This window comes from Nipponia nippon, unplaced genomic scaffold, assembly GCF_047370975.1.
Source record: "Nipponia nippon isolate SJK-2023a ecotype South Korea unplaced genomic scaffold, ASM4737097v1 scaffold_31, whole genome shotgun sequence".
Lineage (NCBI taxonomy): Eukaryota > Metazoa > Chordata > Aves > Pelecaniformes > Threskiornithidae > Nipponia > Nipponia nippon.
Window position 1 is genome coordinate 5,301,235 of NW_028262349.1, and position 24,105 is coordinate 5,325,339.

Genomic DNA, 24,105 nt, shown 5'->3' on the forward strand with positions numbered 1-24,105 from the left:
AAAACCCAGCTCCGAGTGTGGGCTGTGCGGAAACTGCTGAAGCAGAATATGGCGCAGGAGATGCCAGAGCAGATGCTAAGCGGAGGAATTAATGATCACCGAAGTGGTGGCATCAGCTTTTTTTAAGTCAAAAATTATCCCTGAGTGCGCGTTTGGGGAGGAGGGAGACAGCAGCGGGTGCTTCCCTGGGGACAGGGGCGCAGGGGCCTGCGCGGGGTGGATGTGCGTGTCTTGGCTTTGAATTCTCGGTGCATTCATCATCACAAAGATAAATGGGCAGAGTCTGCCCCATAAATCTTGTAGGGATCCGCGTTAGCGAGCTCCGAGATGACCTGTTTGTTTAACGTGTTGGCGCACTTGTATGCGTCCCCAGTTTGGGTGCCTGATCTGGAGGACGGCATCGCTGCCCTCCGCTTCACCGGGCTGTTGTGGTCCAGGGCATCCGTGTGCGGCAGCATGGTGGGGCAGGGGACAGGACCGAGCTGGGTCCTGGGGAGCTGTGAGCTTCTTGGGCGGCGTGGCTCCATCCCCTTCTTGAGGCGTGACGCGGTGGCTTTGGGTCCCTCCGGTCAGGGCTGGCACCTTGCCTTCTGGGGGGCAGTTACGCAGCGGTGCTCATCCTCGGGGATCACCCCCGCGCCCCTCAAATTGTGGGCTTGGGGGAGCACATCCCGGCAAGCGGCTGTCTTCATTCGAGCCGTCCCATCCTGCATCCAGCCACGCTGCATCCCTCTCCCAGGACCAGCTGGGCTGTGGCTACCAGCAGTGCAGCATGGGCTGCGTGGTCAAGGCACGAAACCTCCCACTCTCAAGCGAGATCCGCCTGAAATACTTTCTTTCTCCCCAGGCAGCAGCAAAGCTGAGCCTTGCTGTCTCAGCCAGCCAGCTTTGGTCCAGCCTCAAATTTCGAGGCAGTGGAGGGGATGAAACGGAGCTCCCGTATCTGGGGCGAGGAGGACTCCCAGTCTGCCCCATGAGCAAGGGCCACCAAGGTGGCATTGCCCGGGACCCCGTGCTGCCCTCCAGGTGTTCGGCACCACTTGCTTTTGGGGGATTTTTTGTCTTTTTTTTTTTCTTTTAAATTGTTTTGTCGTGCGCCGGGAAAAGGAAGTGAACAAATTGTATAGTCCCATCCACAATCGACGTCCTGTAAACAGCTACCGGCTGCCTTCCATTCACAGCTGTTTTTTCCTATTCGGGGGTGGACGGGGCTGGTAAATAAACAGGCAGAGCTGGCGGCTGCTCCCGGCGCCCACTTTTCCCCTGCGCCCAGGGGCCTTTCCCGGGGGATGCCTGGGTGCCAAGATGCGTCGGGGTTTTTCCTCGCTGAGCGGTGGTGTGCGGGTCCGGGGAGCCAACTCTCGCCAGGAAAAACAACTTTGCTAGTTTGACTGGGACTAAAGCTAATTACTAGTCGACTAATTTTATTGATTTCAAATCCCTTTTAGCAGAGATTTTGCTGTGAGGCTGATTGCCAGAGCGATTAGGACACAAAGCCGCTTAATTTGGAAGTGTTTATCAAGCAGCCTTCTGTCACCTCTGTTTCAAATCAAATTACGGTGGCACCGGTGTCTCTACCCATGGTGGCTCGTGCCGTCCCACCTGCGACGGAGGCAGGCAGGGAACGGGGTCCCCCACACTTCTCCCAGGGTGGCTTGGGGGCTAGCAGAGGTTGAGTGTATTCATAACATAAGCGTGGTGGGCTGCTGGCTGCGGGGTTTTTATTCCCAGCTGCCACCACATCCCCGTCCTGCTCCGGCCCATGGGCACAGCACCGGCTGCAGAGCTGAATTTGCCGCCTGGCTTTCAAAACCTTGCTGCGGGCACCTTGTGGTTGGTAGACCCTTGAAGATGGAAGATGCCATCTTCATGGCAGCTGTGGCTGCTCCTGAACCTTGTCCAGCCATATGAAGGGCTTGGCCTAAATATTTTTAATAGACTTTAAAAAAAAAAAAAAAAAGCCTAGCCTAGTCATTTTGATGGGAATCAGATTAGGGAGGGCGCTTCGATGCTGGCAGATTGCAGAGGCTGGGGCTGCCTTGGGGAGCGGAGCGCTCAGCCCGGCTCAGCCGCAGCTCGAGCAGCGCAGCGTCCCTGGCGGTGTCCCCCACTGTCACCCATGGGGCTGCCATGACGGTCCCCTCGCTGCATGCCCCTCCCGACACTGAAAATCAGGCACCTTCGAGTCACTTGAGCCTGCTGGACCGCAGCTTTGCAGCAGTGCTTGTTCTCCTCCAGGTATCCCTTGGTGCAAGATTTAAGAGCAAAAACTCTGGATCTTGCTGCACAAATGGTGTCCTAGAGGTGTCAGCAAAATGTCCTGCTCCGCATCCCTGCACGTCGTCTGGGTCCAGCGGCCCGGCTGCCCACCCCTTGAGCTTTGCTTGCAAAGGAATCATTAGGGATTGAGCTTGTTTTGAAAGACCTTAGCCTGAATGCAAAGGCCATGCGTCGGGGAGTCCTTCTTGGCCACCTCCAGGTGGGCAGAGCAGGGGCTGGCACCGAAGCCACGCTCCCTCCCAAGCTGCGTCCCGGTGCTGTGCTCGGACCGGGGGTTTCAGAGCTCCAAAACACCTCGGGGCTCGCGGCTGGTGCGACGGTGTGCCCAGGTGGCTTTCGGGGCTCGGGTTGTCGAAACCAGAGCAGCATCTCTTGGTGCAGCATTTTCTGCTCCGGGGACCCCGTGGGTGAGGGCTGGAAGCCACAGACTGGGAACTGAGGGACCATAAGTGGCTGCTGGGATGCGGGGATGGGGCAGAAAACCCTACACCCGCCTTAATGCCTTTTCTTGTTTAAGTGTTGTGTGTTTAAAGTGGTTTCGTTCCTCCTGGGTGGAGAACGGCTGCCGGTCACTTGTGCATAGCCTTTTACTATGGCTCGTAATCAGGTGAAGGGCTTTTTTGCTGAGACTAAATGTGGACAAATTATTTTTATCCATGCTGAGAGCTTAGGACGGTTCTTGTCTATCAGCTCTTCTTAGCTGCGGCACAAAAATCGTAAGGGGGAAAAAAAAAATTACTGTCTGACAGCTACATCTTATTCTATTAGTATGTTTTAATTAGAACATGAGCAAGAAATGTGTTATGAATATTCATGATCAGGGTTATTAAAATGCACAATTAATCTGTACGCTTTTTAATAACTGTATTAATGGAGAGAGGAGGTAGGTCCTATTTTTGTCTTTTCTGAATTGGAAAGTGTGCCTTAACTTGGTTAGTTGGAAAATGGGTTTATTTTAAAATAAAGTTGGCTCCCGACAGCTGCGTGCACGTGTGGGCGTCTCTAAAACTGCACACACGCCCTGCGCTGGAAGAGCGTTGTAAATGTTGCAAAGCCGAGCACTCCAAAGCTGGGATATGCCAGAATTAAGCTCGGTTGTGCAAATGTCATTCAGCTCCGTGCCACGTGAGTTTTGACACGATCTGGGTTGGTGACTTGGATTTATGATTTTTTTTTTTTTGCCCGGGACCGTGCGTGCTTTAATGCAGGAAATCTGTGCCTGGGGGTGAGGCAGAGTTGGGGGGCGAGGGAGATGCGTGCAGGATCTCTGTCTCGCCTGGGGGAGCCTGGCAGCACGTGAGCAGCGCCCGTAGGCAAGAAACACGTCACCGGGTGCCCCAAGGTGCTTCTGGCCGTCCCCCGGGCACCTGGCCTCGCCTCCCGAGCTGCCGGGACAACAGGGTCCGGCTAAGACGCTTGGGCACCCTTGGGCGAGCACTCAGGGAGAGCCCCAGGGATGCCGGTGTCCTCCTCTCTCCAGGCTTCCCCGTCTTCTGCTCCTTCCTCTTCCTCCACTTGGGTCGAGCCGGGCTCGAGGGCGCCGCCGGTGAGCACCACGTGCTGGGGAAAGCGTGACCACGTTTGGCGGTGGCACCGTTTTCAGGGATTTTATGGTGTGAGTGGAGCAAAACCCTGCTGATGGGGGCTTTTCCAGAAGCGCCTGCCCTTGGCCAAACTTTGGGTTTTTGCAAGGTTGGCCGAGGGCATTTGCTGCCAAATTTTAGATAGTGACTCTGATACAAAGGCAGGAAAGAGCAGGTTGGCATTGAATGTAGGACAGATGCCAGAAGTCGAAAGAGGGCAGTCTGTTTTTTCCTGGCTTCATCCCAGAAATCCCTGAATCCTTAAAACACCTGCAGGCTGAAAATGGGAGATTTTTGCTGGCACCTTTCATGCTGGTGACTGCAGCTCAGGGAAGGCGTGAGACCTTTTTTTCCAGCAGGCATCGGACAGCGGGCTGGCTCTGTAGTGGCACGTCAGCACGGGCACGTTCGGAGGCGGCTGAGCCTTTGGGGCCGCTTCCCGAGCCGTGTGCCGCTTTCTTTGCCGCTCGGGTGGGAGAGCGATAACCTCACTTCACCTTGGCAGCCGCGTGACCACGTGAACACCAGCGCCTGGATGGAAAAAAAGGCCTTTTGGGTTTCCCTGGGGGTTGGTTTGCTGTTGCAGGATCTGGCCACCGCTGTGCGTGCAGGTTGCGCGCTGTGGAGCCGATGGGAGGAGGCGAGGGTTTCCCTCCTGGCTCCTGCTCGGCTGGCGTGGGGGAGGGGGGGGGGGGCTGCTTGCCCCCAGCTCCGTGTCTCCCCAAGAGCAGTGAGGGGGAAAGAGGGGTGCCCGAGGCTCGCACATGCTCTGGGAGAGCAGCTCGTCCTCCGCAGCCTGCCGTGGTGCGTGCGCGCTGTTGGAGCACCCGGCGCGGTTTTGACCCCTCTTTGGGGTGCGCTGGTGGCACCACAGTGTGGAAGTAGCTGGTGCAGAGGGTTTCTCCGTGTCCAGGGGTCACATTAGCCCCTTGGCCTCCGCTTTTGTCACCTGTACCACCTGCCTCCTCCTCTTCCCTCCTTCCTTGGGGAGGCATGGCAGTCATTCCCGCCCCCACCCCCCCAGGAATTTTGGCAAAATATTCATCCTGGGCTTCCAGGCACCTGAGCTCCCTCCAGAGCCCCCCCAGCCTGCCCCACTGAGCATCCTGGCCTGGGGATGCTCCTCTGCCGTCGGGTGGGTTGGAGACAGGACGGGGTGGCTCTGCGGGAGGGCAGGGTGACCCAGGACCCGCAAACACCCATCCTGCACGGTGCAGGGGTGGGAGTCGAGACCCCCATGCCTCAGCTTCCCCTCTGGTTCTGGGGCTCCCGAGGCGCCTCGTGGGGGCACCGGCCACAGCCAAAGCCTGGTCGATGCCGCGGTCCTCGTCCTTCCAGCGCGAAGGGGTGAGTTTGCCAAGGATGTCTGAGGCTGCGGTTCCTGCTTGTGTCTTCACCCTGACTGTTGGGGAGCTTTAAAAATACCCGTGAAAGCAAAATGAATAGAAGGAGCATTTCTGCCTCCTGATCTCCGTTGGTGTTTGCAGGGTATGCAGATGAATTGCTTTAGAAAAACACATTAGCAAAGCAAAAGTTTATTCTAGGAAGTAGGAGGTGGGAGAATTGGCAGTAATTCTCCCTAGTATCCAAGGTATTATTAGAGGCTTATCCCTGCTCTGCACAGTAATCACATTGGAAATTTTTGATTAGAAAACAAAATCTAAATGAGAATTATGAATATTCATTAGGTGTGGAGATTAATATGCATAATTATGCAAATTAGACAGCAATTAAACACCAATTCTCTGGGGAAATGATTAACACAAAGGCACAGAAATAGAAGGATGTAATTTGAAAGAAGTTTCTGGTTAAATGAACAGTAAGGGGAGCGGAGGAGACAAATACATGGCGTGTTTGCCATAATAATCAGCTTTGCTAAAACGAAATTGGAGTGCGCCCTGCAACCCTGCCCCGCCGTGTCCTTGCTCCTGCACTACCCCCGTCCCTGCCACCGTCCTGTGCCTCCGCTGTCACCGCCGCCGCGAGCGGGTCTCTGCTTCTAAAAGAAAATCTCCCGTAAGGGCCTCTTGGCACCTCGGCTGTTGGCTCTTCGCTGTCGTTGGAAGGCCCGGTGTGGAGGGGGTCCCCAGCTCTGGGGGTGGCACAGGGCGATGCTGGACGCCGCCAGGAACCACTGCAAGAGGTTTTTCGTGCCACCCCATGGCAAATGTGGCCATACGCCCCCCGCGGTGGGGTTGGGGTTTCCGTGGGATGAGGCAGAGAGATGGCTCTGGCCGGTGCCATCCGCGCTGCTCGGCCTCCTGCAAATCCCGGATTTCTCCCTGTCCGCCCCGGCTGAGCTCACGGTATCTACGTAGCATCTCCAAAGCCTGGCCGCAGAGCAGAATGATGCCCCCACCTTGCCCAGCCCCCTCTCAAATCCCCGGCTTTACCCCTGCAAGCCTTTGAATGGGGGGACGCCGACTGCTGCTCACTGACCCCTGCTCACCCGGAGCGGAGGGGACGGACCAGCACAGTCGGAAATCCTGCTGTCGAGTCGAGGCTCGGCTGCCAGGAAGGGTTTCTGCCGTGCAGTCGTGGTGCCAGCTTGAACTGCGAGAGCTTTGCTGATGTGACTCCCCGGGCTTTTTTTGTCCTGGTAGACATTCACCTTCTCCCCTGGGTGCCTCGTGTGCTGGTAGCCCAAGAGGTGCAGCCTGGGTGGACCTGGCAGACGATGAAAGGAGACGATTTCCTGCCGCAGTCTGTGTGCAGGCACACTGCAAAACCCTCCTGTTCGGTCCCTTGCCATTTTGGGTGGGATCCCCTTTGCCAAGCAGACGCTTGGGAGGGCTAAAGATGAGATGAACGGGAGCGTGCGCTGCTCAGCCCTGTGTTGGCAGCGCACCTTCTTCTGCGGGAGCGGGATGGGGCTTAAATAACAAATGCTCTTGAACGAGTTTAACTAAGCCACAGGTAACGTTGTACCCCCAGCAATTCCCATCCGAGGCTCTTTCAGGTCTGGGCGCTCTTTTAATCTGCTTGGGTGCAATGAAGAACAGTTTGGCCTGTGACCTAGCAGCACCACGGACAAAAATCGGGTCCCACTGGGGCATCGGGATGGGTGCAATGAGTTTTTAATTCATAGTCCTCTTCACCGTTGGTCTCTGGGGAGAAGAGGTTCGTGGGTGCTCTCTGGACTAAAGCAAGTTAAAATACTTGTTTCTCCTCTTCCCGCTGTCCCATGTTTTGAAGTGTTTCCAGGCTGTGGTGGGATTTGCTTTGAAGTTTGTGGAATAAACTCCCAGCTGGAGTGGGAAGGTGAGGAGGGAGCAGGGAGGATCGGTCACGCCAAGTGGAAGTGGCTTATTAATGAAAATATTGTTTTGTTTGTAGAAGGAAGAGTTAATTTTGCGAGAACACCTTTGAGGCTTTGCTGATAAAGCAAGAGTAACCTTTGTTCTTCCTGTTTTTCGGTAGGTTTGGATGAAAGACCAGGATCAGGTTCCTGGGGAACGGGAGATCAAAACAGCTCCACATTTGACCAAGGAAGGGTAAGGACGAAGCACAAACACCAAGCTCCAACCAAAATAAACGAGGGCTTTACCATGGCTTCTCAGTGCCTGTGTTTGTGCCCAGTTTGGGACCAGCTTTTCTTGCCCCATTTTGGACATTGGTTCTGTTAACCCTGCAGGGACAACAGCGGGTTGAGGGGCTCCCCATCTCCCCAGGCTTTGCTGCCTTGAGGTCCCCCTGGAGAAGGCTTCTCCTCCAAAAACCTCCCCTCCACGCTTGGCTGTGGTGCGGGGAGAGGGGGGCTCCTGGCTACGGTGTGGGAGAGGTGCCCAAATGGGGTCGCAGCCGAGCAGGTTGAGGGATCTCACCTGATGGGCTGTGCCTTCGGCAAAGCTTGCTGGGCACCCACCACGTGTGGCTTTGGGAGCCCAAGGGGGTTGCTCTGGGGGGAATCTGCCACGTCGGCCGGCTGAGGCACCATCGGCGCGGATGCAGAGCACGGGAAGGGTTTTGCAGGGAAGGAGTCGAGGCTGCGATAGCTTGTAACTGGGGCCTGAGGAGGGGAAGAGAGAAAAGACGTTAACTGAATTGAAATGGTGTTATTTTGACAGATGCTCCTTTTAATGGGTTTGTGTGATTCGTTTTTGCAATGGCACCTTTCCCTTCCCTTAGGTCAGCGGCAGAGCAGGTGCTGTGGTGTAATTTCTCATTTTTACAGGCCTTCTCCTTGCCCCTTTGCCCCCCTGGCTTGGGGAGGGGGCTGCTGGGCTCTCACCTGGTGGGTGCTGAGCTGCTGGGCGAAGGCAGAAGCTGCCTGAGAGCTGCCAGCATGGGGCAAACCCCTCGTGTGTCCCTGCTTTGGTGCCGTATCCCCTCCCAGTGCCGCAGCCTCGTGGCTGCGCCACCCGGCTCTCCCTTGCCATGCGGATAAGATGATTTCTGTGCCCTTTTTACGAGGAGCCTTTGACTTTGACCCTTCCTGCTATGGGAGAGACTGAGCTTTGACAGCCTCGTGTTTTGGTATTTGGCTCGGCATCCCCACGCGCCCGGCGGTAACTCTCCCGTGTTGCTTCAGCAGAGCTACGGCGAAGGCCCCCACTACGGCGAGCACAGGGACCTGCCGTCTCACAACAGCATATCTTCATCACCATTCCTGGGAGCTGGACTAGTGGGTAAGTGCCTTTCAGCTGCCCGGCGGGTGGGTGGTCAAAGCAGGGGAGATCTAACGCAGAATGGCACGTGGTAGTGGGAGCGTTCGCACTGCCCGGCGTCGCTGTTCCCCGTGTCAGACCTGCTCCAGAAGGTGTTTTCAAAGCTGTTGTTAAAGGAGCTGCTGTCCAGAGGGTCTCATCAGTGCCTGACGTGCGTGACAGCTGCCATATTTTATCCGCACGATTATTTTTCCCTGCTTTACAGTAGCATCCAGAAGCAATAGCGGAGATTGATGCCTGCAGTGTTGGCACGGGATGGGCTGAGTTTGCTCTTGGGAGCTGGTAATCAAGGGTGGAAAAGCACCAGGAGAGAGGGGGAGAAAAGACACAGCTCATCATTAAGGTCTTGCAACAGGCTCGTGGCTGCTTTGCTTTCCAGCCTTGCAGCCCCAGGGCGGTGCAATCTCCGCGGAGAGCTGGAGGGGCTTCCCCTTGCTGCAGTGGGGTTTGGAGGGCCTCTTCTTGTGTCCTGCAAGGCTCCAGCAGCCCTGTCCAGCTCCTCCATCCCCTGCTGCAACTGGGCAAGATGAGGAGCTCACGGGGACCGGCGAGTGCCGTGCGGCCCCGGCTCCACCTGCTGTGCCGGAGGTGGTGATCGTGCGTGACCGGATGCGTGCGACGATTTACCCAGTTACCTCTCCCAGCGCGGGGGTGGGCGGAGAGATTAAGAGCAGAAAATATCCATCCTGAAGGGCTTAGAGAGCTCTAATGACATTAGGTCAGGAATTGGGGTTAGTCCTCCCCACCTTTGCCCACACAGTGGTGGTTAAAGCCCTCCAGCGAGTGCGGAAGGAGCGGTGTCGGGGCAGGGCCCTGCAGCTAGCGGTGTTTGTTCGTCGTGTGAAGGGTGGGGTTAGAAGAGGGAATTGTGCTTGAAACAGAAAATCCCCACCGCGATAGGAGGTTCCTCCTGAGGAGGTGGTCGGAAAGGGGAAGAGAGGAGTGGGGTTGTGCTGGGGAGCGACGCATTTGCTCCTCCTGGCTTGCGTCTGGGGTGAGGGGCTCGCTCTCAGCTCTGCTCCCCGCTTTCGCTCCTCTTGCTGTCGGGGGGGACAATGTTTAATTGCCCCTCGAGGGTCCTGCGCAGGCGTGGAAGAGCATTTCTGAGCAGCTCCCCCCTGTCCCTCTGCAAGGGAGGTTATTCCTTCTCATTTTCTGCCCCAGGAGGATGTAAGCAAAGCAGGAGAGATGTTTCTTAATAAGTCAGGGGAGCCTTGATGCAGTTCAGCAAGGTTTCTTGGGGGTGTGCGTGGGGGGGACCCATCCCAACCCGTCCCACGCCTGGGGCTGAAGCAGCCTTGAGAGTTTCCAGCCGAGAAGGAGCTGCCCGGGGAGGAACACGGAGGTTTCCCCTTTGATGTGTGCAGGGAAGACGCGTTTGGCTTCCTCTCAAAGACAGGGCTCCCAGTCTTTGGCAAGCGCAGCGGCACTCCCCGGCAAGGCTGCGAGCCCAACTGGTCCCCAGCACACGGAGCCGGAGCCTCTGCTGCTCCAGCGGGCGATTTCCACCGGCTGTCTCCGCAGCGGAGGGCGAGGTGCAGCCTCATGGCTGGCAGGACGGCGGCCACGCATTGTGCCAGAGGCTCGAGTGCCGGTGGGCCTGCGTCTCCCCACGCCGGTGCAAGGTCTCGGCCGCTGGCCTGGGCGGTCGGCTGGAGCACCGGGAGCTTCACCGCCGAAACAGGAGCTGGGGAGGCCGGGAGAGAGCAGCCAGGAGGGGCACGGGGCTCCTCATATTTCAAAGTTGCTTTTGTTCCTAAAATTGAATGTGGTTAAAGTAGAAAACATCAATTCCTGGAGCAGGTTCCAAAATACATAAATAAGTTTTGCTTTGCCTCTGTGCTTGTGTGTTGAGAAGGATGGACTGGAGGAAGGCCACGGGTGGGATATTCTCTTCCTCTTTCCTAAGCTGTTTCTGAAAACTTTTCAAGTGGCAAAATGCTAAGTGGAAGGGGAGAGAAAGGAAAGCAGAAAAAAAAAAATAATGCTTTAGCATACAATAGTGTAAAAGCAGTGGTAAAGTGGGAAGGAAAGGTGGGGTTTGGAGATGCGTCACTTCAGCTGCCAGTCCCTGGTTTCCAGCGACGTCCCCCCGGGGGCAGCGGGCCGGGCGAGCTCCTGCTAATGGGGCAATTGAGTGGAACCGATGGATTTTAAAATGTGAGGAGATGGAAGGAGCAGATTAGGATGGACACGTCCAGTGGTACTGAGTGGGCAAAAGGTGCATGAGAGTATCATCTAAGCCCTTCTCCAAAACCAGAATTTGTATCTCTTTCCTGCCCGACCTCTGTTTCTTCAAGGAGGATCAGAAACTGCTGGAAGAAACGTTTCAGGAAGAACATGATCTGTGTTGGAAATGATGGACTTGGCCAGCTAGAGAGGGAGGCTGAGCTGAAAGGGCCCCACAAAGAAAACGTGCACATTGGCATCCCCCATTGGCACAAGCTCCGAGCGCTGGTCTCCGCCGGCTGCCGCTTGGTTGGGGTGGTGCCGGCCTCCGCCGGGAACCCGTGTCCTCTCCTTTTGTGTTTCTTGAGTCAGCACAGCGTCCCAGAGGCAGCCTTCAGCCAGCCATCCTCTAACAACGTGCCTTAGGGACCACGAGCACCCTTCAGCAGCGAAGGGACGCTGCTGGCCAGGCAGCACTTGTTGGAGAAATGGAGCTAAACTGTGATTTTTTTGGCTCTATTTTCCACATGCATCTGGCAAATGGAAAGGAGGCTCCACTCTCACCAGACTTTGGTGGGCTGGGGAACTCCTGCCAGCCCGAGCTTTGAAGCGGTGGTCGTGTCCTTTCGAGGGTGGAGACTTCACCTCCCCCTGAAGGCTGATGGTGTTTTGGGGCCGTGGTGTGCAGGAGGAGGAGCAGGGCTGCAGCTGGGTGCTCTTCTTCCCGCATGAGCCATTTCGCTGCTCACAAACCGATCTGATGTGAGCAGGGGTGCGAGCAGAGAGATTTGGGAACTGCAGGGTGTAGTGGCTGTTTGGATAAAGGAGCAGGGGGACGTGCAAGCTTGTTCATCCAAATTTCTTCCCGGCGTGTCCCTGCGCTGGGAGCTGGCTTTGCAGGGCTGGCCAGGGAAGCTCTGGCTGCAGGTGGGTCTGGCTTGCGAGCAGCGGTGATCACACACAGAAGCAGCGCAGAGCATTGATTTTGGGTGTATTTGGTTAGGGATGGGGAAAATTGAGAGCAAACTCCAGGAGAAGAGCAGAGCTGGAGGGATTTGCATGGCTCGGGAGAGAAGGAAAGCGGATCCGAGTTCGGGGGGAGGCAGGGCACTGCCAGCACATCCCCGAACCTCCCGGGAGGCTGAGTCCCTGCCCTTGTTCCTGCCTGCCTGTCGAGGCAGGTCCCTTGTGCCATCACCCCAGCCCACACCCTCGTCCCATGCCCAGGATCCCCCCCCAAGTGTGGTGTGGAGGGGGCTGCTGAGCTCCTGGGGAGGAGGAAGACACTTCAACAGCCCGTGCTGGGGGAGCACAAAGCTCTGGTGCAAAGTGCTGGACAGATTTAATCCCGGAGGACAAACGGGCAGCAGTGCCGGCAGCGGGAGGCACTGGCGCTGCTGGCTGGAGGGACGGTTGCCTGCCTGCTCATCCACGGGCGGCCCCGGTCCAAGGCGCTCTCGGGATGATGGCCCTGCAGATCGCAGGGTGCATGCCTAGTCCAGAACCGATTTGAATTCACGTAGCATGCTTTGAAAGGAAAAATACTGATTTCTATTCAGCTGGGACACACAGAAGTGGTGTTTGGGGCTTACAGATGTTGTTTAGATGAATGTACAGCATCTGGCACCATGGGAGCTTGGCTTTGGGAGGCACCTGGAGCACAGAGCAGGAGAGGGGCTGTGCTGACAGCGGGACCTGTGGGTGCTGCTCCTCAGGGCTCCCCGAGAGCTGCGGGTGACGCCGCTCATGCACTTTTTGAAGGGGATGGTGCGAGGGCAAGCTTCAGTCGGATGCTTTCCAAAGTCCAGGTTCCCTCTCTCCCACAGCTTCAGCTCCACAAGGTGATGGGGAAAACCAGAGCTGTCTGCAAGACTTAACTGGGCAGGGAGCTCTGGCCTGCATTGTACTGGATGGGATAACCTGAATTAAGAAGAAAAAAAAAAAAAGTCAGTCTCTGAATGGCAATACTGTCAGTGCTCTGAATAAAAGTCACCGGAGGCTGCCAGGCGGGGGTCGGTGAACCCGATGAGCAGGGTGCAGTAGCAATGCCTGCGAGCTCCATCGCTCCCTCCTCCAAGTTTTCAAGCTTTGAGCCCTCGGTGCTGCTCCCGGGAGGACGGGTGACGTCCTGGTGGGGCCTGAGCATCCCAGCCTCGAGTGGGGAGAGGGGACGAGGACCATCCCTGGCTGCCCGGGGTGGTGCCAGGACACAACACGGTGAGGAACCGGCTCGTCCCAAAGGGCGAGAAGGGCTTTTCTGTTTGTTTTAAATCACCAATCTTCAAAATCTGCCACTCTTTTACCATTCATCTTCAGTGGGGGCAGGCAGGGGGGGATTGCTTAAACAGCAGGGAAACTGATAAGCCATAACAGATTTCTTTATAGTAATTATTTCTAGTAATTAGCTTCTTTTCAGAGGAGTGTTTCTAATCTTGTGTGCATTGTAAGCTGGTGTGGATTGGGTTCTTCCTGGACAATGGTTTTAATCTGCCCATGGATGGGTTTTGTCGCTGCTCCTGGTTTTTTAACTTTTTTTTTTTTTCTCTCCCCTTTTAATTCTCGGCTGTGTTTTTCCTCCCCTTTTTCCCCAGGCCGTAACTCTAATGGAATTACCGGTGCGGGGCTGTGGGGAGGCGCACGGTGGGTGGCTGTGCCGTGGCTGGGGCGGTGGGTGCCGGGGGCTGCACTGGGGCTCTGTTTCGGAGCGCGGGGACGGGGTGATGCGGGGGCACTGGCGTGAACTCCCCGTGGGCTGGCAGGAGCGCGGGGCGCTGCGCCTCGGCAAAGCACCCGCCTTCCTCCCAGCAGGCGCTGGCAAAACCCATAGGCAGTGTTAAATCGCCTTTTCTTGGCTTATTTGTACGCATCCGTGAGCGGGGCTTGTCTTGGGGAGAGAAATGGCAAAACCACAAGTTCATGTAAAAGCGTGGTTTGCTCTGGTGGAGGTGAGATGCTGCTGTGGTCCCGGGAACCGAGGCCAAACCCTGCTGCTGCTGGAGCTCGCGGCAACCTTGGGAAAGAGGATTTTTTTATTCTGCTGCCTTGTCTCCGAGCCCGGGAACAAATCTGCCTTTGGGAGGAGAAGAGCGCAAATGGTGCGCGGGGGTTTCTCTGCAAAAGCCCTGGGTGAAGGCAGACCCTGAGGAGGCTTCGTCTGAGCCTGGCACAGTGGGATCCTGCAAGAGAGAACACGCTGGGGAGAGGACAGAGGTTGGGAAATCGCTTATTAAGCAGGGTCGAAGGCAGCGTGGGCAGGCGAGGGGCAGGGGAATCATAGGATCATTAAGGTTGGAAAAGACCCTTAAAATCATCGAGTCCAACTGCTAACCCAGCACTGCCAAGGCCACCACTAAACCATGTCCCCAGGCACCACATCTCCCCGGCTTCTAAATCCCCCCAGGGATGGGGACTCAGCCCCTGCCCTGGGCAGCCTGGGCCAGGGCCTGACAGCCCTTTGGGGAAGAAGTTTTTCCTAACAGAAAGAGCTGGCGGGGGTGGAAAAGGCGGGAGGGGGATGCCAGGACTCCCAACGAAGCAATGCCATGAAGAGCTGGAAATACCGAATGCTCCCAGCCGGTTTCTGGATGCACCTTGCTCAAGGTGCCCTCTGCCGTGCTTCACCTTTGCATGCTAAAATTTGCAGAGGTAAATCCAACAGATAGGATTTCCAAGGGAAACCACTTTCCTATTCAAGGGATTTGTTCCCAGTATCTTCTGATTTTTATTTTTATTCCTTCCCGAGATCCCTTAACGCCCATCTGCAGGATTTCAGTAATTTGGTCAGGAGTGAGGTGGCATTTGGGGAGATTCCTGGCGTTTTCTGCCAAGACCTGCCTCCGTCCCGGTCATTGCTGTGGTTCTGGGGTTTCACCACCTTTTCTGGTCGGTGCCCCTGGGCTGTGGCTGCGAAGGGGCAACTTGGGCGAGTCCCGGTGCGTCTGGGCTTGCCACATGTGCCAGCTGGCATCTCCCCGGCAGCAGAAACAGCACCTTCTGCTGGCAAGTTCAGCTTTTTCTTGCCCGGCTTGTGGAGTTGTTTTATTTCAATAGGCTAGCTACATTCCCATCCAGAAAAGTTTGCCGTTCTTCCTTCTGCCTTGTTTTCCTAGACAATTAAATGTAAAATTTCTGCTGCTGAGGTGTTTGCTGCTTTTTCCCCTTCGTACGTGATGAGGAAGGAGGGTGCTGGGGCTGTCCAGGGGGCTGCCCTCCCTTTCCCAATTTCCCCCATCCCGCAAGATTCCCGCTGATCCAAGCGTGCCGCAGATTGCTGGTACCAGCCCCGCTTGCCATCCCACGTGAACCGAGCGCGGCAGGAAAGACCATCAGGTGAAGGTAGCGCATTTCAGAGCAATACGGTGCAGAGCTGGCACTGGGTTGCATCCTTCGTCTTCCTGCGCCGGCGCCAGGAGCCCTGTGGTTCAGCCTCCGAGGTTATCTGCCGACGGCAGAGGCGTTTGGCTCGGTGCTTCACCACGCAAGCCATGCGTGGAAGCAGCAGTATATTATCAGACGGGGAGGCCTGGCTGTTGCTGACCAGATAAACTAACGTGGCGTTACCCTGGTTTTCCTCTGGTTTAGGAGTAATCGCGATCCGCCTGATGCCACAACCTGTTGAGTTATTTGTGTAACGTTGCCAGCGCTGCGGCAAATAGAGCTGCTAAGCTCTTTTAAAAATTAGGTCATTTAGGAGATCCGTCCTCTGACATTTTGACCTTTGTTTACTTAACGTTTAAGCCTCTGAAACAAAATGGCAGCGGCGCCCGGTGCGTCCTGCTGTCACCGGAGGCGAGGGGCGGCGGGATGCTGGCATGCCGCGCTGTGACCTCCGGCACCGTCGGGAAGGAGAGGTCTCGGGTTTGGGGGTTGTAGTGGGGGAACCCGCTCTGAAATTTTGGCTTGAGTTCAAGGCCCCCATGCTAAGGTTGCCAAACGGAGCAGCCTCCTCTCTCTTCCCATCTCTCTGCCCTGTGCTTCAGGGGGGCTGGTTTGGGGAAATTTGCTCCCCACCCGTCTTCATCTGCTCCCCAAAACCTCTTAACCGTGTGTGGAGCTGCCTGCCAGCCCAACGTCGCCCTGGTGCATTAACCTGCATCCTAGCAGGCGTCGGTGATGGCTTTAGGTTAAGCTGATTGGCAAAATCCTCCCCCTCCCAATTTTGCTTACTAAGCCAGCCCGGAGGCAGGGTGCGATCACCCCTTTTCGGGGAAGGGCTTTTGCCGGGGCAGCGGGGGGCTGGCGGAGCCCAACGCCTCCCGGCCGCGTTGCAGGCAGAGTCCCCTGCGCCAGCATGGGGCAGCTGCCGGAGCGGGGCCGCCCTGTCCTGGGTTCAAAGCCTTTTTGATCATCATCTCCTGTTTCCCTCTCCCCTGGTGGCACCGTTAATAGGCTGTAATTAACAGCAGGGAAAAACTCCCCATATATTTTTACTCCAGTTTTTCTTTTTTTTTAATTAAAAAGCGCGTGTTCCCCACTAGAAAAATGTCTTGATTTTGCTTTGGGTGGGGGGTGAAACCCCAAAGCAGACTGTTGCGCTGCTGGCTGCCCCAGGCACGGTGTAGAGCTATTCCCTTTCTCCCTGGCCTGGAGTCCTTCCCTGGGGCTCCGAAGCTGCCCCTGGCACCCGTGGGTGCTGCTTGCCAGGGTGTGCTCCGGGACGGTGACCGCGAGGGAGGAGACTACAAGGACATTTCAGAATGGAAACATTTCACCATGTGCGTTGGGTTTCTCCGCGCCCCACCCCCCCCCCCTTGAAAACACTATTTTCAGCAACGTGTGGGCAGGGTGAGGTTGAGCACGTTCGATAAAAGCCGTCGCTGGGTGCTAAAGTTCACTTGGCAGCGCTGGAGCACGTGGGCTCGGCTCGCACGGGGCTGCTCCCGCGCAGCATCCCGGTCGGCAGGGATGCTCCGGCTGCGAGGAGCCCCGTGGTCCAGGAGGAGCCTGGCCAGTGGGACCTAACGGAGGGGGCTTGGAAAGGAAGGAAATGCTTTTCTATTGAATGCCTGCTCTTTAGATCTGGATGGGTTTTTGGAAAGTTGAATCTCCACCAGGAAAGGGGAAGAAGGTAAACCCTGTGCCATAAGGAGCGGGAGCTCAGCTCCGCACACTGCTGCTCAGCGTGCGCTGGAATTGTATTTCCTATTGTATGGAAAGCACCCGCAGAGTCTGGTCACTCATGCTTGGCTTTCGGTTTGCTCTGTCACTGCCTCTGCCAAATTTGGCTGGCTTTTTTTAATATGTCTGGAGGGATTTTTTTGCTCTGGTCTGACACTGCCAGTTTCCATGGCCACAAGCACTTCCCTGCATCGCTGCAGTTTTGGGGTTTTGCTGTGTATGGACCAGCCGAGCCCTGCTGTCCGTGAACTTAAAAGAGCTCCTGTTTTAGCAACAAGCTATTTCGGGAGGCAGTCACCTCTGAAGATGGGCGGAGGAAGCTGCGTTACGAGAGTGGGCTTCACACCTCGGCGGGACGCCGCAGGAGGGCGGGTGCACGGGGCTGCACGCCAAACCTCCCCTTCCCTCTGACACAAAACCTTGTCTTGTCTTTTCTCCACTGTAGGGAAGAGCAGTGAAAGAGCCTCGTACTCCACGTTCGGAAGAGAGACAGGGATGCCAGGACTAAGCCAGGTAATGATAAAACGCATTGAGATTTTTTTGCTTCATTTACTGGCTAAGCTGCTAGGAGTGAGAGCCTGGGAAGGAAAAGGAACCTGGCGGTTTGCATCTCGCCTCTCTGCACGAGGTCCTGGAAAGCCTCTGCTCTGCTCAGAAACGTCTTGTTGAGTGTCGGGGGTTCATGTGGGTATGTGTTGCTGGCTCAGAAGAGTTGTCAGAGTTTAGAAAATGGGGTTGTAGCAGCTTCTCAATTCTTTTTGAAACCTCTTCAGACTCACTTATTATTGTTAATCCTGTTTCTAGCTGATTTGTATTTAATCAGATATGACCTAGCCAATGCTGCCCTCAGAGGGAGTTTCAGCGAGTCAGATCCGAGCAAAACCTTTCCTTGTGACAGGGCGGCCGCGGGCAGAGGAGGGCTCTGGGAGGCACCTTCTCCCTCCGGCTGCCTGCCTCGGGGCTCTCGCCTTGCCTCCAAGCACCGCGCCTGGTGCTGCACGCTCTCCCTCCCCGGCCAGCGTCCCCCCCGTACCCCGGCCAGCGTCCGCCCGTACCCCGGCCAGCATCCCCGTGTCCCCCCACTCGCCAGTTAAGGGGAAGGAGACTCCGCGAGATGGTTCCTGCGCTGTTGAAGCAGCATTTCGGTGGATATTGGGCTGTGTTTTGGTTTTATGGTGGGTCTGTTGAGGCAGGACGTGCAGCAGATGCTCAGCTCCGCAGTCAGGGAGGGACACGGCATGGGAGAGCTGCCTCTTGCAGCAACAACCCTGCCCTGTTGGGTCACCCCGTGTGAACCCCGGTGGGAGGACCAGGGCTGTGCCGTGGGGAAAAACTTGCTTCCCATGGGGAATACCACAGGCGTAAATCAGAGCCCGGGAACGCAGTCAACCAGCCCTGAGATAATCTAGCCTGCTACCACCGGCATCCAGAAATAGTTTTTCGGGAAGGAGCGAGCACCTCCGCTTTGATGTGTTGCTGCAACCGCCCCGTCAGTGCCCAAGCATGGCCCCGGGGAAACAGTCCCACCGTTTTATTCAAGGGAGCAGCTTTTGGCCGGACAGCTTTTTATTTTATACATGTACACACACACATATTACATGTTTTAATTTTACACAAATTTGTCATAATTTCCTCTTCTCTGAACTGAGGATGTTTCCTTTGCTGAAACAGCTGTGCTGGCTCTCTGTGCCAGAGTGGATTTAATTTACCACTGAAGCTGCTAAAATAAAAATGGGACAGATGCCAAGCCTTGCTTTTTAATGTTATGGTTTTGCTGGGGTTTCATGGAGGAGGGGGAGATATAAGGTAACAGAAACGGGGTGGGCAAATGGTGCCGCGGGCCGGGAGAGGCCCTGGCGCGGGCGCGCGGGTCCGGATCGGGTGGCAGAGCGGGAGACGGAGCCCGTTTGATGTGGAGGGGAGACAAAACCCCTCTTGTGCGGGGCGGCGGGAGGCGAGCGGGGCCGTCTGCACGCTCGCTGTGGCCCCCAGAACAGTTGTTGCTTCTGGCTCCATTTTGGGGGGGGGGAGGTGACCTGTTTTTTTTTCTTTCTTTTTGAAGAGCGCTGGAAAATTGTCCAGTGACAGATGCCCTGGATGGGGAGCCCGTTCCTCCCCAAAACGCCCTCCTCCAAGGCAGAACTGTGGCTCCCCCCTCCTTTAACCCTTAACCGCCTCTGGAGGCACCTTCAGGGAGAGGGAAGGGGAAGAAAATCCCTTTCTCTGGGAAATGGCCTTAAAATCTCAGTGCCTCTCTGGAGGTACCTGCTGGAGGAGCTGGGCGGCAGCGACTCAGCCCTCCAGGGTGCTGTGCCGCTTGCTTTTCTTGGCCGCGCTGCTCTGTGGTGCGTAGCGGTTTCAGTGCAAAGGTAATATGACCGGTGGAACAGATTGCAGGAATTTCACCAGCTGTGAATACATGAGCTCCTCTTTCCCTCCCCGACCCCTTTCTGGAGGAGACGGTGTTTTAAAGCAGTGGGTTTTTCTTTCCAGTTTCTCAAAAGCCTGAAATCCTCCTTTATTTCAACATGTTGCCCTCGGAAGATGGGTCAAAGCTAAGCTTTTGTTACTTAAAGGCCCTTCGCCAGGCCTCTTAAATTCCACGTAAATACATTTAACTTTCTCCCAAGGTGAAAGGGGCAATGCCAGCGGGTGTGCTCCTGGACCAAAGGCACGCTTGCTCCATCCCGGGAGCCAGCGAGCACCCTGGGCTCCGGCTCCTGCCGGCTCCACGCTGCTTCCCAGAGTGCCCAAGGTCAGCTGGGATAAACACGAGGGAGGAGTTTCCTCTTTTTAGAAAGAGGGATTTGACTTTTCCCTGATAAAATGCGAGAGAAAACCACCCCCAGCAGAGGAGTTGCAGCTCCATTGCATCGTCCACGATGGGTCCGACTGCACAGCGTTGGGGATAGGGGAGAAACCGGCAGTGCCGGCACCCTGGGCCAGGTTTTATGGCCGGGGGGGACTGGGAGAGGCACGGTCAGATGGGCCACCGGCTGTGTAACCTCTCGCGGTCGGTTTAGGCACAGTCGAGAGATGTGACAGCCTGGGGGCTCCCGGGTTTGCTGGTGGGTGAGCGCTGTATCTGTCCCCTGCCCAGGCCGGGTCCCCGACGGCATCGCGGGGGTGAGAGGCAGCGTGGGGCCGTTTGGTCGGATGTGCGTTTTGAGGATGGGTGGACACGCTGTGCCCATCAGGTGTGTCCCTCGCAGCCACCAAAGCACCGATCACATCAGAAACTGTAATCCCTTGCTGTAAAACCTCGGAGATGGTGAGGGAAGAGTTTTGTCCCGAGCAAGCCCCTGTGTGGGCTGAGCTCGCTGCCCCCAGGAGATGCTCGCGACCCCTCGGCTTTGCGGGCAGGCTGGCGAGGCAGGCGGGGAGCGCTGCCTAACAAGCCCCTCGGCCTGACTGTCGCCTCCTCTTTGCCTTCAGCAGGCTGGGCCGATAAAACCATCGGCAGGGTCTCATCCTGCCCTCGTGGGCAGCAAAATGGGCATGGGACTGCGGTGCTCCCTGCGATGGCACCTGCTGGTTCGCGTCCTTGGTTTGTAGAGAGCTTCCTTGCTGGGATCCAGTGAGAAAACACAGCTTGAAAGACCCTTTTCTTCTTGCACGTATATTCCTCCATAGCTGCCCCCATATTTGTTTTTTCCTTCTGGCCTTTGGGCTTTTTTTTTTTTTTCCCATCCTCCACTGACTTTGTGCGAATGCAGCTCGAGGCATCTCTGTTCCCTCCCAGCGAGCGCGGTGGTTTTCCAGCATAATTACATGGCAGGGCTTTTCTGTCTCCTTGTTTGCAGACTGGTTTCCTGCCCAGCGAAATGGGAATCGCGAGTCCGAGCACACTTTCCCCTACCGGGGTGAAAGGGGGGTCTCAGTATTTTTCTTACCCCAACAATCCTCGCAGGAGAGGTGCTGAGAGCAACATAGGTAAGTCGCTTCATGTCGCCCTCGGGTGCCACCGCTCCGGTTCGTCCTGCAGCTTGGTTGAGCGACCGCAGGGGCTGTCAACTGGGTGGGCGCCTTCGGGAATAAAAGCACTGATGTTGCCATGTGTGGACATAGGCATGAATTTGGCATTTGGTTTTTTAGGGGGGCAAAAAACTATATATATATACTTTTCTTATATATATATATATAAATATATATATAATTTTTAAAAAAGGGGGGTTGGGCTCAGAGTCATGTAGAATTTCCTTCTTTCTGGAAATTGTCGGATTAGGTGAAAGCAGTAAATGGCTTGAGGTTCTTCTAAAAATGCCTCCAGCCACACCGCACGTCAATAGTCACTCCTGGAAAACCTTGGGCCACCTTCGAGGCTGTTTTCAGGGACGATGGCCCTCCTTAGAGTCCCTGTCCTGCTGCAAGCAAACAGGACTGCCAGGAACAAGTCATTAAGAAGCGGCGTGAGGTCCGGGCGCTCTGCCGGGGCGCAGGAGCTGTGTCCTGGGACGCAGGCAGTGTTTGCTCCGAGACCTCTCCCTGCCTCCTTCGATGTTCCAGGGCAGGAGTTGCCCATGCTTGGATCTACCTGGGAATAAGCCATTTTGCTTTTAACGAAGGCTAAGGTCGGGTGTGAACTTAACTTTTGATTGAAGACAAGCCCCAGTTCTCCAGAACTTGTGTTTCTTGTCATAGTTCCGCCCCGCACCCTCCAAAGTCATTTTCTTGCTGCTATTTTGGGCTTTCCCCAACAAACGAAACCAGAAGCGACCCAGTGTTACATGTATTTTTTCCAGTGCTTTTCAGAAAAAGGCATCCACTTTGATATTGCCACTTCAAAACGTTGCTGGTTTATGTTGTCAGCCTGGAAAATGATTCTTTTGCATCAGGTCGTTCTACGTGATGAATTTCTCCTCCTGAGCTACAACCCGGCAGAGTCCCTGGCTTGGCAGACTTGCGGTGGTGGCATCCTGCACCCCCCCAGCTGGGGCTTTCCTTAATTATGAACCAAAATAAAAAAAAAAAAACCCACACAAACCCAAATTTTTAAGCAGTGCTTCCCCTTGAGCCACTTCTCGGGATGTTTCCCCCACCACCTCCCTGAATTGCCTCCCTTCCCCCACGACACTGTGTCCTCCCCCCTCGGAGCTGGACCTGGAGAGATGAGATGGGCTGGGGAGGGACCGGCTGGGGCAAGCACTGGCCCTGCCTTCCTGCAGGGAAGCTTTCCCAAGTATATCACTGCATAAGGAGCAAATGAAAATACAACCCCATCCCTGCATTTGTTCTCTTCCTGCATCCTCTCTCTGCAAACCCACTTCAAGTTTAATTGTTTCATAAAAAAACAACGAGGGGTTATTTATGGGCTCAGTCCCTTACAAAGAGCAAGCGCAGCCCCTCTCTGGTGGTGAGCACCTCTTATCACAGTGTTCCAGGAGAGAGACGGCCCTGTGAACTCCGTTTGTGGGTGAAACCCGCCCTCAAAGGGTGCAGTCGAGACGAGGAGGAGAGGTTCATCCTCAGACGTTGTCACTATTGACACTTCTTTGGCTATGGGGCATTTGGGATCTGAGCCCTGTTTGTACCTGCATCTTCCATCCTGGGAGACTGTTAGCTATAGCCGCTCGCTTTCCCTCCCGCTAACCCCCTTCAAAAGTTAGATCCTCTCTTCTTTTCTTGTCTTTAAACCAGATGGACAGCCCAAAAAGGTTCGGAAGGTGCCTCCTGGACTCCCCTCCTCGGTAAGTGGCAGGAGCGTTTTCCCCGCAGGTATCCCTTCCCCGTTCCTCCATCCCCTGGGTGTCCCTGCTCGCTCTGCCGCGAGAGCTGCCGGCCCTATGCGTCCAGCCACCCCAAACATCGAGGGCTTGGATTTTAGCAGGAGGAGGAAGGGTTTTCCCAGCTACAGTAGGAGAAATGGGGAAACGCTGTGAGACTGCAGTGCCGGGGCACTGATCGGAGAGAAGGAGCTGCAACGCTCCCCGTGCGGAGCAGCCGGCGGTGCCACCTCCCCAGCCAGAGCCCGGACCCATCGCCTCCTGCCCTCGCTGGCTCTCGTCTGTTTGACGTTATGTCGCGAGTGCCCAAGTGAAATGTAATATTCGCTGTGATCGGATTTCACTCCAGAGGGAAACCAAACCAGTTGTAATGCAGGCAGGCAGCTGGGGCTGCTCCAGGTGTGTGCGCTGCCTGGGCTGTTTTATAAGAAAGCCGAGCAGCCTGTAGGAATATGTTAGCCATGCTCCCGCGGCTGTTACAGGGGAATAAACTGAACAATGTCTTTGTGGCTAGAAGTAATAGGATCTCCAGGAAAGCTAATTGGAGCGGGCTGGAGGGTTCCTGCAGGAATATGGGAGCTGTCTGGCTGCACGGCGGCCGGGGCTGCATTCCTCGCTGGAGCGTTTGAGTGCTTGCAGGGGGACGGGCGGGCTCTGTCCTGCAGGCGAGCGGGAGCCCAGGCCGGGGCTGCGCTGGAGACGTGCTCTTGCCTGAGCGTGTCGTGCCGCTCGCTGCCAAAGCTGATGCTGATGTGACGTGGAGCGGGTGCCCGCTCCCCCATTCCCCGGGGAACATCTGTGTGCGTCCACCCGCGGGGGAAATCTCGTGCTGTGGCGTTCCTTCACTGCTAGCGCAAAGCTTGGTCTGTAGCCTCCGCCACTGGCTCTCCCTTTGGAAATGGCCCCCGAGATGCCGATGTTGGGAGGGTGGAGGGAGAGGAAGGCACCGAGCGCTTGCCAGATTGGGCTCGCAGACTGGAGGGTGCTGGAGGGTCCCTGCGGACCCGCATCATGCAGAAACCACCTCCAGTCAGCAGTGCTGAGTTGCTCCAAGAGTCTGTGTTTTAACAGGGAAAACCTGCTCGAAGCAGAATCTGTGTCGCTGCGTTGAGTTTCTGTGTGAAATTCAGAGCTTTTAAACCCCCGTCGACATGTGGGGAAAACATCGCTCCTGACAAATGGCCCTTTATTGGCCTCGGATTTCAAAGGTGACGGGGCTTGCTGCCCGTAGTGCTGGTGGTGCCCTAAAGGGCCCCGATTCCCACAGGAAGAGCCGCTCGGCATTTGCCAAATCTCAGCCCCTTCCCTGTGTCTGAGCCGACACCGGCACGCAGGCTTTTCCAGCCCAGAAAGCGCTGGCTCTCGCCTCGGCTGCCCCTTGACCGCAAAGCTCCAGGTTTTGCTGTACGGGCCGGTGCTGCCTCTTCCCGCTGCCCTCTCTTTGCCGTGACCTCCGGCTTCTTGGTTTGTTTTTGAACTTCCACACCTGGGGAGAGAAGTTGGCACCGAGGCGGCGAGAGAAGCGTGGAGCAAAAGGAGTCGCCGGCCTCAAAGGCAGCGGATCAA

At 56.1% G+C, this 24,105-nt stretch overlaps 1 protein-coding gene across 25 annotated transcripts in view; it reads left to right on the top strand.

The window, feature by feature from the left end:
• Positions 1–24,105, top strand: part of TCF3 (transcription factor 3) — an 81,888-nt gene that overhangs the window by 34,110 nt on the left and 23,673 nt on the right. For 20 of the 25 annotated variants that reach the window (XM_087769017.1, XM_087769018.1, XM_087768996.1 and 17 more), the window contains 5 exons: positions 7,284–7,357; positions 8,395–8,491; positions 17,262–17,329; positions 20,620–20,749; positions 22,454–22,503. In XM_087769017.1, the coding sequence (XP_087625143.1) occupies positions 7,284–7,357; positions 8,395–8,491; positions 17,262–17,329; positions 20,620–20,749; positions 22,454–22,503 (419 nt within the window). The remainder of the gene's footprint in view (positions 1–7,283; positions 7,358–8,394; positions 8,492–17,261; positions 17,330–20,619; positions 20,750–22,453; positions 22,504–24,105) is intronic. The other 5 variants (XM_087768998.1, XM_087769021.1, XM_087769022.1 and 2 more) reach the window with 2 other exon arrangements.